Consider the following 14,709-nt stretch of genomic DNA (forward strand, 5'->3'; position numbering starts at 1 on the left):
ACTGTATATAGTTTTTACTCTCATGTGCTCATCTGTTTTATATCTCTCCCAAAAAGTAGCACTTGATGATTTTTAATGAACCCGCTTTCTGTTTTGATTTTGTGTGAAAACATGTTTGAGAAACATCAAGATAAGAATAAAAAGCATCACATTCAATAGGTATCATGAATCTACTTCAACAGCTAGGCTTTCAAAGTTTTTTTTCTTTGTCTTTTACCTGCTACAGCAAGCAGACTTGCTTCCTGAAGTGCTAAGGCATCCGAAGTCACATTCCTGCGGGCCCGTGTTTCATCCGTATCTGGACTTGTTACTGTCTCCACAAAGGCATCACAAGTCACGTCCCTGCCGGCCCGTGTATTATCCGTGTCTTGGGTTGTTCCTGTTTGGACTCCATCTTCTTCCACTGTGTCAAGTGGATCTGAGTAGGGCTTTGTTCTTTTCCTAGGTTGAATCCTTCTAGTTGGTTTTGGCTTAACTGGGGGGGGTACAGAACTCTCTTCATCGGGTCCGTCCATTTCCGCCGTTCCGACATATGGCTTTGTTCTTTTTCTTGGCATAATCTTTCTAGCTGGCTTGGGAGGCGCCTCCTCAACCTCTGGAGTTGGGCTGGATGATGGATTGACAATTGTTGGGCTGGATCTACTTGGTAGAGAGGGTGGCTCGCTAGATCTTGAAGGTGCGTCGGTAGGAGTCTCATCCGTCTCTGGCGTGACTTCAAATCTGGCAGTAGTGCGTGGCATCGCGGATGCCGGACTGCCCCGTCCATTATCAAACTCTGACAGATTGGATGATTCAGAGTCGCTTGAAGATTGGGTTTGAAGTCGTATAGCTTTTTGCCTCAGGCGACGTTTGGTTATTGCTGCAGGAGGTGGAGGTATCGGGTGGGCTTCTAGGCCGTCAAACAAGTTGGACGGATAGAGAGGTTCCATAATATCATAGCCATTTCCAAAAACCTTTGAAAATTTAAAGGGGATGTCTCCTTGGGCTTGACGGTCCCTCCATAGCTTGAGAATTGCAGAGGTTGACTCCAGGCGGAGCCGGCTCGGATCCGTCACGGGGATTGAACTTGGCCAATACTCTGGATCAATCATTTCTGCAGAACGCCTTTCAAGAGCATCCCAAGGAACACTTGAACCAGGCCTGTCCTTGGCTAAAGCTGTATACATAGTTAGCAAGTTTGTTGAGGACATAGACAAATTACACACCATAAACCTTGTTCATGTAAATTCTAATAATTGACTTTTGTGCATAAGCGACTTCTCTCCCAGTTGAGCCATAGATAGGACTAGGTACTATTGGAAATCCATTGCTGCTAAACTTGAGGGATTTTTCATGAAACGATGCATCTGGCAGTGCTGGATTGGCCACACCCTTCTCTATTTCTGAAATGTGGACGAGGTATTGAACAAACGCTCTGCGAAAAGCGGCCAACTCGGATGGAAAGAGTTGCCCAAAGGAAGGAATTCTGACATCGTCGAGTGCTAGATCGCTTGTCTGGGTCCTTCAATGCCCATCAGTCAACATTAATACGGGCCAAATTATTCCGCCGCGAATGCTTACGGCGGAAACTTTATCCGCCGTAGGGTGTTTACGGCGGATAAAGTTTCCGCCGTAAGCATTCACGGCGGAACTTGTTCATGCCGTGTTTAACACTTACATTGAGTATTTGATTTTACCCTCAATATCATAATGCCCCTCAAAGGTAATGGACCTCATACCCATTCTCTGCCACTTAAGTTTCTCCATTTGTCGAAGTATTTTTCTGCCTTGCCTGGCAGCAGTCCTGCAGATGTCAGATTGACGGCGGAAACAAGTTCCACCGACTCACTTTGCCTTCATTGATTTTGAAACACCTTTCTTATTCCATTCCTCGAGGATCTCCATGAACCTGTCCCGCTCCTCCTGAGTCAATCTGGCCTCAACCTGCTTACGTCCTTGTTGATAAAACTTCATCCAATCTTTACTTCCACGAGCAGCATTCCCTGATAGAAGCGCAACCTCGGAGTCAATCTCTGCCGACTTCTCCTCACGGAATACCGTCTGAAAGGTTATACGGGAGTTCAATCCTTCCAATTTTACACCAATTCGATTTGACGCATGGTTTCTAAACCAATTAAATATTCGCTATTGTGATGGTTTATGTGTGTAACAAAATTTTCAAAGAAACAACGAGCTCACATGCTTCTTCACCTTCCATTCTTTGTGTAGTTGCTTATCTTCCTTCCTAGCACGTCTAGAGTATCTGTGATCCCATGTAGCTTGCAGCTCAGGTATGACAGTGTTCTGTATGTAGTCTGCTTTGGATGACTTTGATGTATCTTTGTAGGGCTGTACATGCTTTTTCAACACGCGCATTTCCTTTGTTGTCCAAATATTTGATTCTTCCGGCGGAAAGTCACCCTCCGCCGTCTGTCCGTTTCTGGGTCCGTTGTGGGTTGTGGCATTTGCGGTAGAAGGAAGCGGATCCGCGTCGGGGGATGCATTGGTGGGCATAATTGCAGTGATGTAACAAGTAGCTTATCGATGAGTATCTGTGTGATCTGGTCAAATCTCACGTTATACGGAGATAAAATAAGCTTCCGATCATACTAAATAAATGATGTGATGTCATATTTTTCCCAATCAGGTAATCCCGCTTCATCGTCGGCCACGATGATCAAAGCATGCTGGTCGCTGTCACATACATTGACCTCATGATTTTGCAATAGTTCCCTCTGCATTCAATCAATAAACATGGAATTTTGTAAACATTTAGCGCTTTATATAAAGATAATTTTACAAGGTTTTAAATTCTTGTCAGATGGCTGTAAAGATACAGAAACACAAAATGCAAATTCACGTCTTCTCACCCAAAACTTGTGAAACCCAAAACGGCAGTCATCTCAGAGACCATGAGAGGTATTCAAATGCATAATTTTTTTCAAAAAATATAATGATCCCAGTGAGCTCATTTTGACACATTTTCTAGTATATTGAGAATATCTCCTTAAATACGAGGATTCACATTCTACAAAAAATGTCATTCGGTAGCTATTAAAAATATCTTTCATATGATATACGCCGGAGGAATGAGGGGCCAGCCAGTGAAAAGATATTTCAAAAACACTCCAAAGTGTGGTTCTGAAAGGGTCGTTCTGCATCATATTGTACATTTATGATGGGATCACGTCCATTTTGTGCATCTCTGGATTAAGTTTTGTTCATAACATTTCACTCACTCATCCAAATATGCTGCAAGATAAGTCATATGAAAGCTATTTTTCTCCTCTTTAAAACGGCATAATTGAGGGAAATTTATCTACAGAAATAAACATGTTATACTACATTTAGATCTGCGCTCACAGGCTGTCAGACTCTTTGTTTCCAACATCCATGGGCTTCAAGAAAGTACCTGATAGGGGATCGGATGAGGAGTTTCCCAATGTTCGGGAGGCCTCCTGGTCTAGTGGGGCCAAGAAACGAAAGAGAGGGCGGCCGAGGATCCACAAACTTCCTGCAGAATCATCATCAACAAACCTCCCTCAAACAACGACTTACTCTTTCCAAAACCATGAACACAACATTCTGGAAGAAGAAATACCTCATTATCCGGGAGATCTAACTGATCAGCAGGTACTTGATAACCTGAGACAGCTAGATGACGACAGAACGGGAGGAAAGGTATGTTTTAACATGTTTTCAGTAGAATGATCAGGATGACTTTACCTATCCAGTCTCAAAATGATTACCTGAGGGAATGGCTCCCGAAACGAGAGGTGTATCTTGGAACAATGATTGGAGGAGAAGCCCCGGATCCGGATCTGAATGGACAGTGTCAGCAATGTCAAGGAATGTCTGGAGTGTGGAGATGTTGCCAATGCTTTGGCTCTAGAATTTTGTGTTCTGAATGCCTGCGAAGAAACCATCAATTTACACCTTTCCACCGCGTTGAGAAGTGGACGGGTCTATATTTCCGTCCGGGAGCTCTGTGGGAAGTGGGTGTCAAGTTGTATTTGGGTCATAATGGGAAACGTTGTCCTTATCCCACGGATCCGAGCCACCTAGGATGGGACGGCGGAAACAATTCATCCGGGAGTCATGGGCACGGCGGAAACAATTCGCCCGTCTTTGAAGATGAACACGGATTGGACCTGGATCCGCTTCCTGCGAGCAATGACCAAGAATCCTTTACGGCTCAGCTTCTGGCGGACCCGGAGGTACCCCATTTGGTTGAGCTGGACGATGGAGACGATGAAGACGATGATCTATTCGAGGAAGTCGATACAACCTATCTGGACCAACCTCGTCCAAAGGCAGCAGACAACAATGGAATTCCTTTCAAGGCAATTGTGCACACCTCCGGAGTCCATTATCTGCCCGTGCGAACATGCACATGCCGGTCCGTCCGCCTTCCGTCTATCGATTTACAGTATCTGGAGATGGGATTATTTGCAGCCAGCTTTGAAAACGTTCAAACTGTGTTCACAGTTGAGGTCCTTGAGGACTTTCGGATGGACAACCTCGAGTGCAAAACGTCGGCTTATCAGTATTACCAAAAGTTGCGAAGACTGACTTCGCCAGCGTTTCCAAAAAAGGTGCTGAACCGCTATCGTGAATTGAGAAGGCTTAGTAGAGAATACAGGGACCTTGTCCTGAGACGACAATACGGAGAAGGGCATACAAGAGAAGCGGTGGTCCCTTACTATCGTCATTGCCATGATTCATCACCAGAGAGGATGGGTATTAATGTATCTGATCCAATTGACGGCGGATCTGATAGTCCGTCTCAAGAAGTCGGAATGTCAACGGACCCGTCTCTGGGACACGGCGGATTAGATGGTCCGCCTGTACCACAAATGACGCGGACCGAGGATCATCCCGAAGTTGAAGATAGGAGAGGGAAGTTGGCCTTATTCTGCCCCGCCTGTCCACAGCCTGGAATAAACCTACCTGATACCTGGATTGATGATGCTGATAGGCAAGTTTTAGTTATTCTTCAAGGGTGACTGCAATTAACAGCAAGTAGCAATCTGTACATACGTAGTTATGTTGCAGATGGTAATTTCAAAGCAGATCACCTCAATCAGAAAAACGAGGGAGACGATGTTTGGTTGAGCGTTGGAGAAGGATACATGACTGCTCCGGGCCCTTACAAGGAGCACATTAAGGAAGCAATTTCTCTTGCTCCACGTTATAAACGGGTGCGTTATCTACCATGATTTATCTTTCACGGCGGATGCTTACGCTCCGTGTCAAAATCTTCTACGGCGGATGCTTACTTTCCGTGTCAAAAAATATCAGGAACAAACATGTCATAACTACCACGCCCAGAAAGCTGAAAACAGAGTCAGCCCGGGTAAGAGAGTACGTGGAATTGGGGCACACGCTTGCGCTAGGCACGGATGCTTCTGTCCATCCAGCGTTGTCGATTTTGACAAAGGTGAAAAGCAGATGCACATGGATTGGTCTTTGACTCAGGCCAGGGAAACTACCAACACACAGGGAATCACAAAACATTTGGAAATCTACGATATAAACTGTCAATATTGCGTTAACTTGGCAAGGCGTCTCTCAGAGTCCACAAAAATGCATTGGCCACCTTCTGTTAAAATGATTTTTGCAATTGGTTTATTTCACGTCCACGGGCACAAGACGGAATGTCTTTACAACTACGCATCCACCTATGTCCCGGGTGTGGGAATCATTGACGGAGAAATCCTGGAGCCGTTGTGGTCCGTGTTAAATGACACATCCCGGAGTACACGTTCCGCTACCACTGCCCATCGAGCAGAGGTTTTGGACGACCACATGGGGGATTCCAACTGGAAGAAGACCATTAATATGGCTGCAACAATTGCTGCAAAGTTCAAACGGGCACGGGAACAGTCCGGAATCACAGACCGATTTTATAGGGGTATCACGGATCAACAAGATTCCGGGCTCATCAACACTTGGGAAGATGAAATTTCAAAAGCAGAAGCGGACCGAGAACAAGGTGTGGCCGACGCTGTTGGCAAGGTAATGGCAAGCAAAGTGAAAACGGCTGCTGGACGCCAAGAAATTGAATTGCATCTTTCAAATATGGAACTTACATCTAATGGTGCTACTGGAAAGGCAGCATGGATATCATCCGGCTTAAAACTGGAGCAAGCGCAGTACGATTATTTCAATTGCATCCTACAGAATTTAACATGTTTTTAGATTGGAGCTCAGGGACCATGTCAGAAAGCTCGGAAAGCATCCTTCCACCGCGCAGAAACTTGACTTGGTCAATAAACGTCGCTCCATGCGGACCCGCGTTGAAGCCTTCTGTCGATCCGCTATGACCTTCATGGGCGAAGATGTCTTGGAGGATATTCAAGGGGACATCGCTCCCATACTTGACTATGAAGTCAGTGACAACGACGATCCTGATCTTGGAAATGTCAACATTACCCGCGCGGATCCGGAACGACAGCCGCTTCCGTTTCCCTCCGCCGTCAAACAAGATTTCTTTGACGGCCTTGACGCGGGAACAAACCTCATTTTAAAAGGGCTTCGCAAACTTGAACTTCAAATAAGACATGGCCACGCAGAGGACTGTCTGGAAGCGGTCCGGTCAGCCTTGATCCAGCTTTCTTGGCAGTATAAATATCAGGTTCGGACCGCCGACTCCGTCTATATGGGGACTCGTGCTTGGGATGGCGTCAAGCTTTTGAATGCTTCCTGGAAATTGCACCGGCGACTCTACAACACAAACCGTCAGAAGATGATCTATTTATCTGCTGGCGTGCGAGACGAGGATAATATTCGGAAACAATATCCCATTCTGCAAGTCCATGATTGCAAGCATAGTAATGCCGTGTCGGATCCGAACATTCGCGGAGGAAGCTCGGACCGTCTAAGTTGGATTTGGAGATCCCGTCAGGGCCTGGACAATGATAATCAATTATACGTTAATGAGTGTGAGTACTGCTATTTGTATTTCTAATTTTTTTCTCAAGGGCTTCTTAGTCTTTAGGCTAAACTGGCTCCGCGCGCGAGCTCAGAGGAATAGATGGCAAGAGGAGCTGGCCTTGACAAAAAAGGAAATGGAATGGACTGTCAGATTTTATGTGTATATGGCAAAGACATGGCGTGCACGGCATGATTTTGTTCCTGACAGGTTAGTTGGTCACAGGGCAAATGCTCAAAAGCAGATTGCCATGTGGAATGATCTGGGGCGGGCCGCGGATAAGGTCTTCCGTCAAATTAACCCGGAGTATCCGTCCGTGTGGAGATTTATAATTACAGATTAACCAGTTCTTTGAACATTCTTGTTGTATCTCATCTTGTTGAATTCATGCACTTACCGCGGCTTTTTAAACCTCCTGTCGAGGACGAACATCATCTCCTTACCTATGATGAGCGACGTGCTCTGGCCAAAGTTCATGTCCATATTTGTGGTGCACGGATCCGTGCCGGATACCGTTTGTTCATTGCAAACGGAGACTCTGTTTCCTCCGTGCGTCGCCAAAAATGGATGTATTTGCTTGACCTAGAGGTGGTAAGACAGTAATTTTGAACTATTATATCTTGCATTGAGAACTGCTCGATAGGCTATACTGCTGAGAGTACTCGGATACTGCTATGTCAATGGATTCCAAGTCGATATTCCATTTTTTATATCAGAAATTCTCAATCAGAGCGTACATGCCGTTTTGAACCGAACTCCCCACCATCGAGCTGTTCTATTTGAATCTCTAAATCAAAGCTGGTCAGCATGGGAAGATGATGAAATTTTAAATCAGACCAAGAGCTGGGGATATTGGTGGAGGGACGGATTTGCTGAAGGCGATGAGTGGCAAGTTGCCTTTGTTACCGTTGAATCGCAAGCAAGAGAATTTTGGAACAAGGTATGTTTTTTTATTGCTGTGGATTATATCTGATTTGCGTCCTTCCCACCAGGTGGTTCTGCCTGAATACCAACAAGAGGTACTCCGGCTAAACAATCAGAGGAAAGAAGCTAAGGAGGGCGCAAGTTCATCCACCTCTGGGCCTCCAAGAAATCAAGAAAACAATCCCAAGGGCAAGGGAAAGGCGGCTGAACGGACATCCGTCCCCACCTCGGGGAAGCACGGATCCGCGTTGACGGGAAAGCACGGCTCCGCGTTTTCACCGCCCACGGGGAAACCCAATCCGCCGACCCGTGTTGCAAACACGCGGGATGAAACATCCCCAATTGCAATTTCTGACCACAGACCGCCCTACTGTCCCCGCTGCGGTCAGCCTATCCTAACGGGCGTAATGAGGGAGTTGGCTCACCTGCGCCGGAATGTGGCGGACAAAATGAAGAATGCCCATAAAGCAGTGACTACTTCTTCGGCCGCCTTGGGCAGATATTCTGTATTGGAGAAGATGTGGATTGACTCTAAGGAGCTCCCGTTCTCTAACGGCAAGGGGCTTTCAGCCAAATACAAATTTCAGCATCCCGTTCACCCTTCTCCTGACAGTTGGGGCGCTATAACGGCTCAAGCCCGGTCCTTCGAGGTCTCAAAGCTCAAAGTCGCTTCATTTTACATCAACGACATTTTTTATTCTTTTATTGCCGTCAAGGAACTACCTTTTCATCCACTCTGGTATCATTCGCCACCCTCCAACACTGCAAATATTCATCTCCCAACAGATACTCTGCCTACGCCCGGTTCCGTCAGCCCTCCGTCAAATGCACACACCAGCAATGCCTTCCTTTTTAACGCAAGGTCAAGACCTGTTTTCCCGGGAGAAGAGGATGATATTGATAGTACGTCTGATACCACTGAATCCTCTACACCAGCTACGTTTTTAGAGCATCTCGCACAGGACTTTGAAGAGGAGGCGGATGAGGAGTCTTCCGCCGGTGATACGACGGAGGAGTCAGATGCTTCCGGTAACTCAGAAGAGCTTAGCGAGGACGTGTCGGAAACACCCTGGGATGAGGAATCTTAGTTGCCCACCTCTCGCACAGGACATCGAAGAGGAGGCGGATGATGCCTTTTCCGCCGGTAATACGACGGCGGAGTCCAATGATTCCGGTAACCTTGGAAGAGCTCAGCGCGGACGCGTCGGAAACACCCTGGGACAGAGAATTCTGGTTGTGCTGTAGCTTTCGTACTGTTTTGGTTTGGAAATATAAAAAAATCTTCCCCAAACCCAACTTCCAAGTCAAAAACTGATCATATTTCAAAATCAAAAGCGTTGGTGGCCGGTAAATTTGCAAAAAGATCGTACGTAGTAGACCATCCCGCCTCTTGGACTCCCAGCTCTTCAAATACAGTCCTACGCATGTAATAGACTATGACTGCCCTGTCTCCATCGCACACCGCGCCGTGTTGAAGCAACCTGCCGGTAATTGCAACAAGGGTCATGGGATCATACTTGTACCGAAGTCCAAGGCCCGGAAGCTCAAGCCGTCCGTGTTCACCCTTCCCAAGCGGCATCAAAAAATCGTACCATGAGTAGCACGACCCATTATCCCGATGGTATGGTGTATCTCGGTTGCTGATCACGGTCATGACTCCAAAGGGCGAACTCCAAATTGTGAGAATTTGCTTCAATATTTCAGCCTTATGGACAAGCTCCGGTTCCGCAGCAAGCCGTTGAAGAAATTTCATTCCCGCCCGGTACTGCTCGGGATGTATAATGCTCAAGATGGCTCCCAGCAAAGCCGAAGATGTCGTCGTGTCTCGTATAAACTCCTGTCCAATTGGATTACACAAGTCCAAGGAGACCTCAAGCGGGTTGGACGTCTGAGGAAAATATGAGGCAGTATAATAATTAGCATACAAGTTTCTCACCTCATGGCCTTGCTGAAACCATGCCGGGGAGAAGTTAATATTTCCAGGTTGAACCCAACCTGGCTCATGTCGAAAGTAACTGTCATTGACCCTCCAGCTTGTGGCCAAAGGTACCGCCTTGTGAATCATTGTTTCAATATCCCGTAATGAATTCCACACACTCTCCTGTTACTCTTTAGAAAGCATAATATATGAATTAATTGGTCTGTTTCTAAAACTCACCACCCTTGTCTCTGACAAAATACCTGGCAGGTACCACACCAATATGTTGCCTGCACTATCGACCACAGTTCCGGGCAGGGTTTGGTACTGTAACGCGGAATGCACCGGAGAAAACTTGTTTTTCAGGCGAGCCTCAACGGTAAAATTCTGACCCGTGCAACGTGCACTGAGATGAGTCAAATATTCTTCTGCATCCCACGTCGTATATTCTGCCATTCACACATTATTTAATCTCAATTTTCAAAGCTTATTGATTGCATACCTTGATTTTCAAATGCCTGCAAAATCACCTCCACAGCTAGATTGCACTCAAACATGGTCTCAGCACTGAAGTTTTCCCGGATTTGATTAGGCAGTTCTGCATGCCAAAGACGACTAGCTATTTGTGCCTTCATGTAGTTTGAGAGGGATTGGGTTAGCTCAAAGGCATAATCCATGCTATCAGGGTATGTGGAAAGGAATGTGCTGCCAGTATAATCTATACACCTTATTACATATATTAACGGTCATCCGATGTATGATTCTTCAAGGCGGATATTTGTCGGAATACAGAAGCGGGTGGATGAATGGACCCGTCTCAGCACAACACGGGTCAAAACGGATCCGTCTGCTTGCAATACACGGGATGTAGATGGACCCGTCCGGTTCATTTGCGGCCCGTGTTTTTCCCGTGCAGCCCGACACGCGGATCCCGCATGCCACCCGGCGGCTCCATTTAGTGCTAAATGGCACGTCATGTACGCTATGATTTGCCAGGATAAATCACACGTACATCACGCTAATCTCCTAATTAGGTAGCGGGAGTAAATCCACCGTGTCTCACGTAATATCCTTATTATTAAATCTTAGGTAATGTACGTTATAAATAAACTGTCTTATGTGTTTGTCTACCATTCTTTCCACGATTACCTTGCTGAACTCCTCTCGAACAAAGAGCTGGAGACAATGATGGATGAGGCCTGTGACAAATTTGTCAAATCTATCAACGAAATGGACACGGTAGAGAAAATGGCTGCCCACCCTGAATTTACTTCAGATGTTTTCGAGGCAGAGTTTGTGCGGACATTTGAAGGGCCAGAGGTGGGTAAGCTTTTTCTGGATAGACCTGAAGGTCAAGGACGCTACCTTTTTGCTTTCAATTTCGATTTTTTCACTGCTGAGCGAAAAACGATCCGAGGAGCATCCGCATCTTGCGGAATTCTGTCCGCCGCCTGCTTGAACCTTCCTCTTCATCTGCGGTACAAACCAGAAAATATGTATATCGCAGGTGTAATACCCGGACCATTGGAGCCTCATGAAACAGAACTCAATCACTACCTACGCATCCTTGTTGACGACCTTTTAGTCTCTTGGAAGGATGGTGTCCGCTTCTCACGCACTGCTAACCATCCTAATGGAAAGACAACTCAATGTGGTCTTGCAATCAGTGTAAACGATCTTGTGGCGGCCAGACAAATTAGCCAGTGTGCGAGTCACATAAGCAATCACTTTTGTTCACGTTGCAAGGTTTTCGGACGCGCCAGTCTGGGCAGGGTCGACATCCAGGAAAAAGATTGGGCACCCAAAGAAAATAACACTCTACGAGAGCATGCCGAGAAATGGAAAGCCGCGACCAGCAAAAAGGATAGGGATGATCTTTTCACAAAAAATGGGATGCGTTGGTCTGAGCTATGGCGCCTGCCGTACTGGGATCAGGCGAATATGCTGGTCGTTGATTCGATGCATTGTCTTTTGGAAGGACTGGCTCAGTTTCATTTTAGGAAAGTACTGAAGCTCCAAGATGTCGATGCTCTCTCCAGAGAGGTGGGCGAAGACGCGTTTGAGCTGGAACCATCGATGCCCAATGAAGCATATATCGAAGCCCAGGAATTAACTGATAATGACCTACAACACATCTCTCAGATCTACAAACTTCTTGTTTCTCCCATCCTTGTGGTCGAGCTAGCGTCTTTGCCCACCATATCATTGGATCTTAATACACGTCTTCAAAGAAAGAACCTCAAGTCGTTACGCTTTGTTGCTGAAGAACTGTACAACGCAGAAGGACTAACTTTAACGGTTGCAGCCACTAATAGAAAGGCCGAGTACTGTGATGCTCTGGTCCAATGGGTATGATCCAGCATTCTTTTTATGTCTCTTCACTGGCGCTCATTTGAAGCTTCAGCGCATGGCAAAACCACTTGTCTCAGAGAATGTAAAAGTAAAATTTGGGACTGTGAATGTCATGAAGCATATTCGAGACGTTATTCGAGACACGGAGGTCCCAGCGTGGCTTCCTTCTGTCCCTCACAACTTTGGTCAAGCTGCAGCGGGATCGTTAAAAGCAGATGAGTGGCGTACCATGAGCACAATCTACCTTCCACTTGCCCTCATTGCTATGTGGGGCGAAGGATCGCAACAGACAAACACATCAACAGCAGCAGTAACGCGTCAAGTCCTTGATCATACTATGCACCTAGTCTCGGCAATTAATATAGCATGCATGAGAACAATGACGAAGAAACGTATGGACGCCTACCTCTTTTTTATAACTTCGTGGCTTGAAAGCCTTATTATTCTCCATCCGGAGGTCAGACCTAGACCAAATTGTCATATGGCGATTCACATATATGAATTCCTGGTCCTATTTGGTCCTGTGCGATCGTGGTGGTGTTTTCCATTTGAAACATTGATTGGTCAATTGCAAAGGCTTCCGCATAATCACAAATTTGGTATGTACTTTTTTGCTATTTAATTTCATGATATTAACATTCATCGCTTGGTAGGTCAGCTTGAGGCTACAATGCTGTCCTCTCATACAAAATCAACGAGGTTGAGACGTTGGCTTAACCGGGCTGATTGTCCTCCTGCTCTCAAGGAATGCCAGAAAGCATTCAATGAATGTTTTTCAGATGCTACGTCGCTGCGTTCCATTGAAAAGCAAGTTCCCACATCTGCATTTATCCCCGTCCCAAGCCAATTAAAACATCTGATTTCTGATCATGAAGTTGCATTTCGCGCTCGCCATAACTTTGATGATACGATATACACGCGAGCTGAGACCCACATTGGAAATAGTCTGATCTTGTACCACCATAATGGCAACTTAACCTCCTCTCCGATCCCGGCGTCGATTCAGTATATTGTGGTGAACAAGAAGAACATGGTTACTTACATCGTCCGACGACAATTATCTGCACCAACGACAACCGTTGATCCTTACAGGCATTATCCGTATTTCCCTGCCAAAGTATATTCAAATGAACTGTCGGCTGAATTTACTCTCGTCCAACCAGAATGGGTAATGTCGCATTATGCTCGGATAAGATTGGACGACGAAAGAGCAGTGGTTCTCACTCTTGCTCGTGTATGGTTATTTTTTGTTTTAAGACACAGATACTGATGCCTGTACAGGACTGATGAAGTTGATAACTCCGAAATGCCTCGCATACTCCCCAAGACATGTACAGTCTATCAAAAAGTCATGCTATCGGTTTGACTCCAGATGTTTTTCATTTGAGCGGGTTCCGTGGCATTGCATCCTCCCGGGGGGATACGAAGAATTCGAGCGCCTGAAAAGTTTGTCTGTGAAAAAATGCCAATATCTCCCTTATAAGCCTTTTTTGACTAATACCTATGTGCCGAACCTATTGATTTTCTGCCATTCTACCATTTGAAGAACTCGTGCTTAATCGGAAAAATCTACTAATTGACACTGGATGCCGAAGCCTTTACGCAGTACATCAGGAGTTAGAAGAAGCAGAAGGTTGACGATGTTCTGATTCATAATGCATTCAATGTGAATACATCCCGGTGTGGACCCTTGACTGAACGTAGCACGAACTTGATAGCGCTCTCCAACTATGTTGAGCAGGGACATCACAGCTGACTCTTCAACACCAATCTTCGGTTTCGTCGTTCATTTGATGAGCACCGAATAGAGCATGAGTGGTACACACTCGGCATCCAACCCGCCACAAAGTATAATCGCCCTGGAGATGGACGTAGAAAAAAATTCCATCAAGTTTAACCTCCCTTTTGTCTTGAGGAATGGTGGACTTTCTATGACCCAGAGTAGTTGTCTCTTCAATGCAAGAAATCAATAATTTCAAAGAGCTTTCGTTGTCCTTATGTGGAGAGAAATCGACTGGTAGAGCGGTACACCCCGGTCTTAGACTATCCTCCATAGCCGCACCGTCATCAATGAACACATCTGAAGGGCGTCGTCAGCATAGATCGATACGAGAACATAAATCGCAATGAAGCTAGCCTTCCCCCTCGCACTTTCATCTTCCTCCGAATCGACTCCTTCGTCTACTTGAGCTTCCATATCCAGAAACTGGCGGATTTCTGGATCGACCTGAGAAACATGTGTGAACGAAACCAGTCTTAGCCCTGAGGAATTGTTGCATACCTTTTTCATTTTGTCTATGCGAGGAGGATTATGGTTGTGAATGTCTATCGCTTTACTTTTGTTGCGCGTGCGCGTTACCATGTCGGTTTATCACAACAAATAGAGAGCCTACAGTTCTTATTATATCAATGACATAACCTGACGCATTCTGACATTGCACTCTTGGGTGGGAGTTTATGATATCGACATTGCATTCATTCAATTCTTACAGTTTATGACATCGATGTATACAGATTTTCTTGACTTATCACACTGAACGTAAGAAAAGCGCTAGAATATTATAAATGGTGATATAACCGTGCAGATGATTGGATGTTGTCA

The 14,709-nt window shown here is 45.8% G+C and overlaps 4 protein-coding genes across 4 annotated transcripts; 1 reads left to right on the plus strand and 3 right to left on the minus strand.

The window, feature by feature from the left end:
* Positions 1-182: 182 nt before the first annotated feature.
* On the minus strand, positions 183-2,493 carry JR316_0009327 (uncharacterized protein; the record flags this gene model as incomplete). Its single annotated transcript, XM_047895031.1, has 5 exons — positions 183-1,156; positions 1,206-1,501; positions 1,658-1,783; positions 1,829-2,124; positions 2,179-2,493. The coding sequence occupies 5 exons, from the start codon at positions 2,491-2,493 to the stop codon at positions 183-185; spliced, it is 2,007 nt and encodes a 668-aa protein (XP_047746490.1).
* An 879-nt stretch (positions 2,494-3,372) lies between these two features.
* Positions 3,373-8,925, plus strand: JR316_0009328 (uncharacterized protein; the record flags this gene model as incomplete). Its single annotated transcript, XM_047895032.1, is given in 10 exon segments — positions 3,373-3,660; positions 3,714-4,981; positions 5,024-5,180; positions 5,281-6,134; positions 6,181-6,923; positions 6,973-7,123; positions 7,139-7,225; positions 7,252-7,462; positions 7,557-7,853; positions 7,906-8,925. The coding sequence occupies 10 exon segments, from the start codon at positions 3,373-3,375 to the stop codon at positions 8,923-8,925; spliced, it is 5,076 nt and encodes a 1,691-aa protein (XP_047746491.1).
* Positions 8,926-9,152: 227 nt separating this feature from the next.
* JR316_0009329 (uncharacterized protein) lies at positions 9,153-10,432 on the minus strand (the record flags this gene model as incomplete). The annotated part of the gene is made up of 4 exons (XM_047895033.1): positions 9,153-9,725; positions 9,774-9,938; positions 9,996-10,204; positions 10,258-10,432. The coding sequence occupies 4 exons, from the start codon at positions 10,430-10,432 to the stop codon at positions 9,153-9,155; spliced, it is 1,122 nt and encodes a 373-aa protein (XP_047746492.1).
* Positions 10,433-14,145: 3,713 nt separating this feature from the next.
* JR316_0009330 (uncharacterized protein) lies at positions 14,146-14,469 on the minus strand (the record flags this gene model as incomplete). Its single annotated transcript, XM_047895034.1, has 2 exons — positions 14,146-14,334; positions 14,389-14,469. The coding sequence occupies 2 exons, from the start codon at positions 14,467-14,469 to the stop codon at positions 14,146-14,148; spliced, it is 270 nt and encodes an 89-aa protein (XP_047746493.1).
* Between the last annotated feature and the right edge of the window lie 240 nt (positions 14,470-14,709).

The sequence above is a fragment of the Psilocybe cubensis genome, chromosome 8, assembly GCF_017499595.1.
Source record: "Psilocybe cubensis strain MGC-MH-2018 chromosome 8, whole genome shotgun sequence".
In the NCBI taxonomy this organism is placed as follows: domain Eukaryota; kingdom Fungi; phylum Basidiomycota; class Agaricomycetes; order Agaricales; family Agrocybaceae; genus Psilocybe; species Psilocybe cubensis.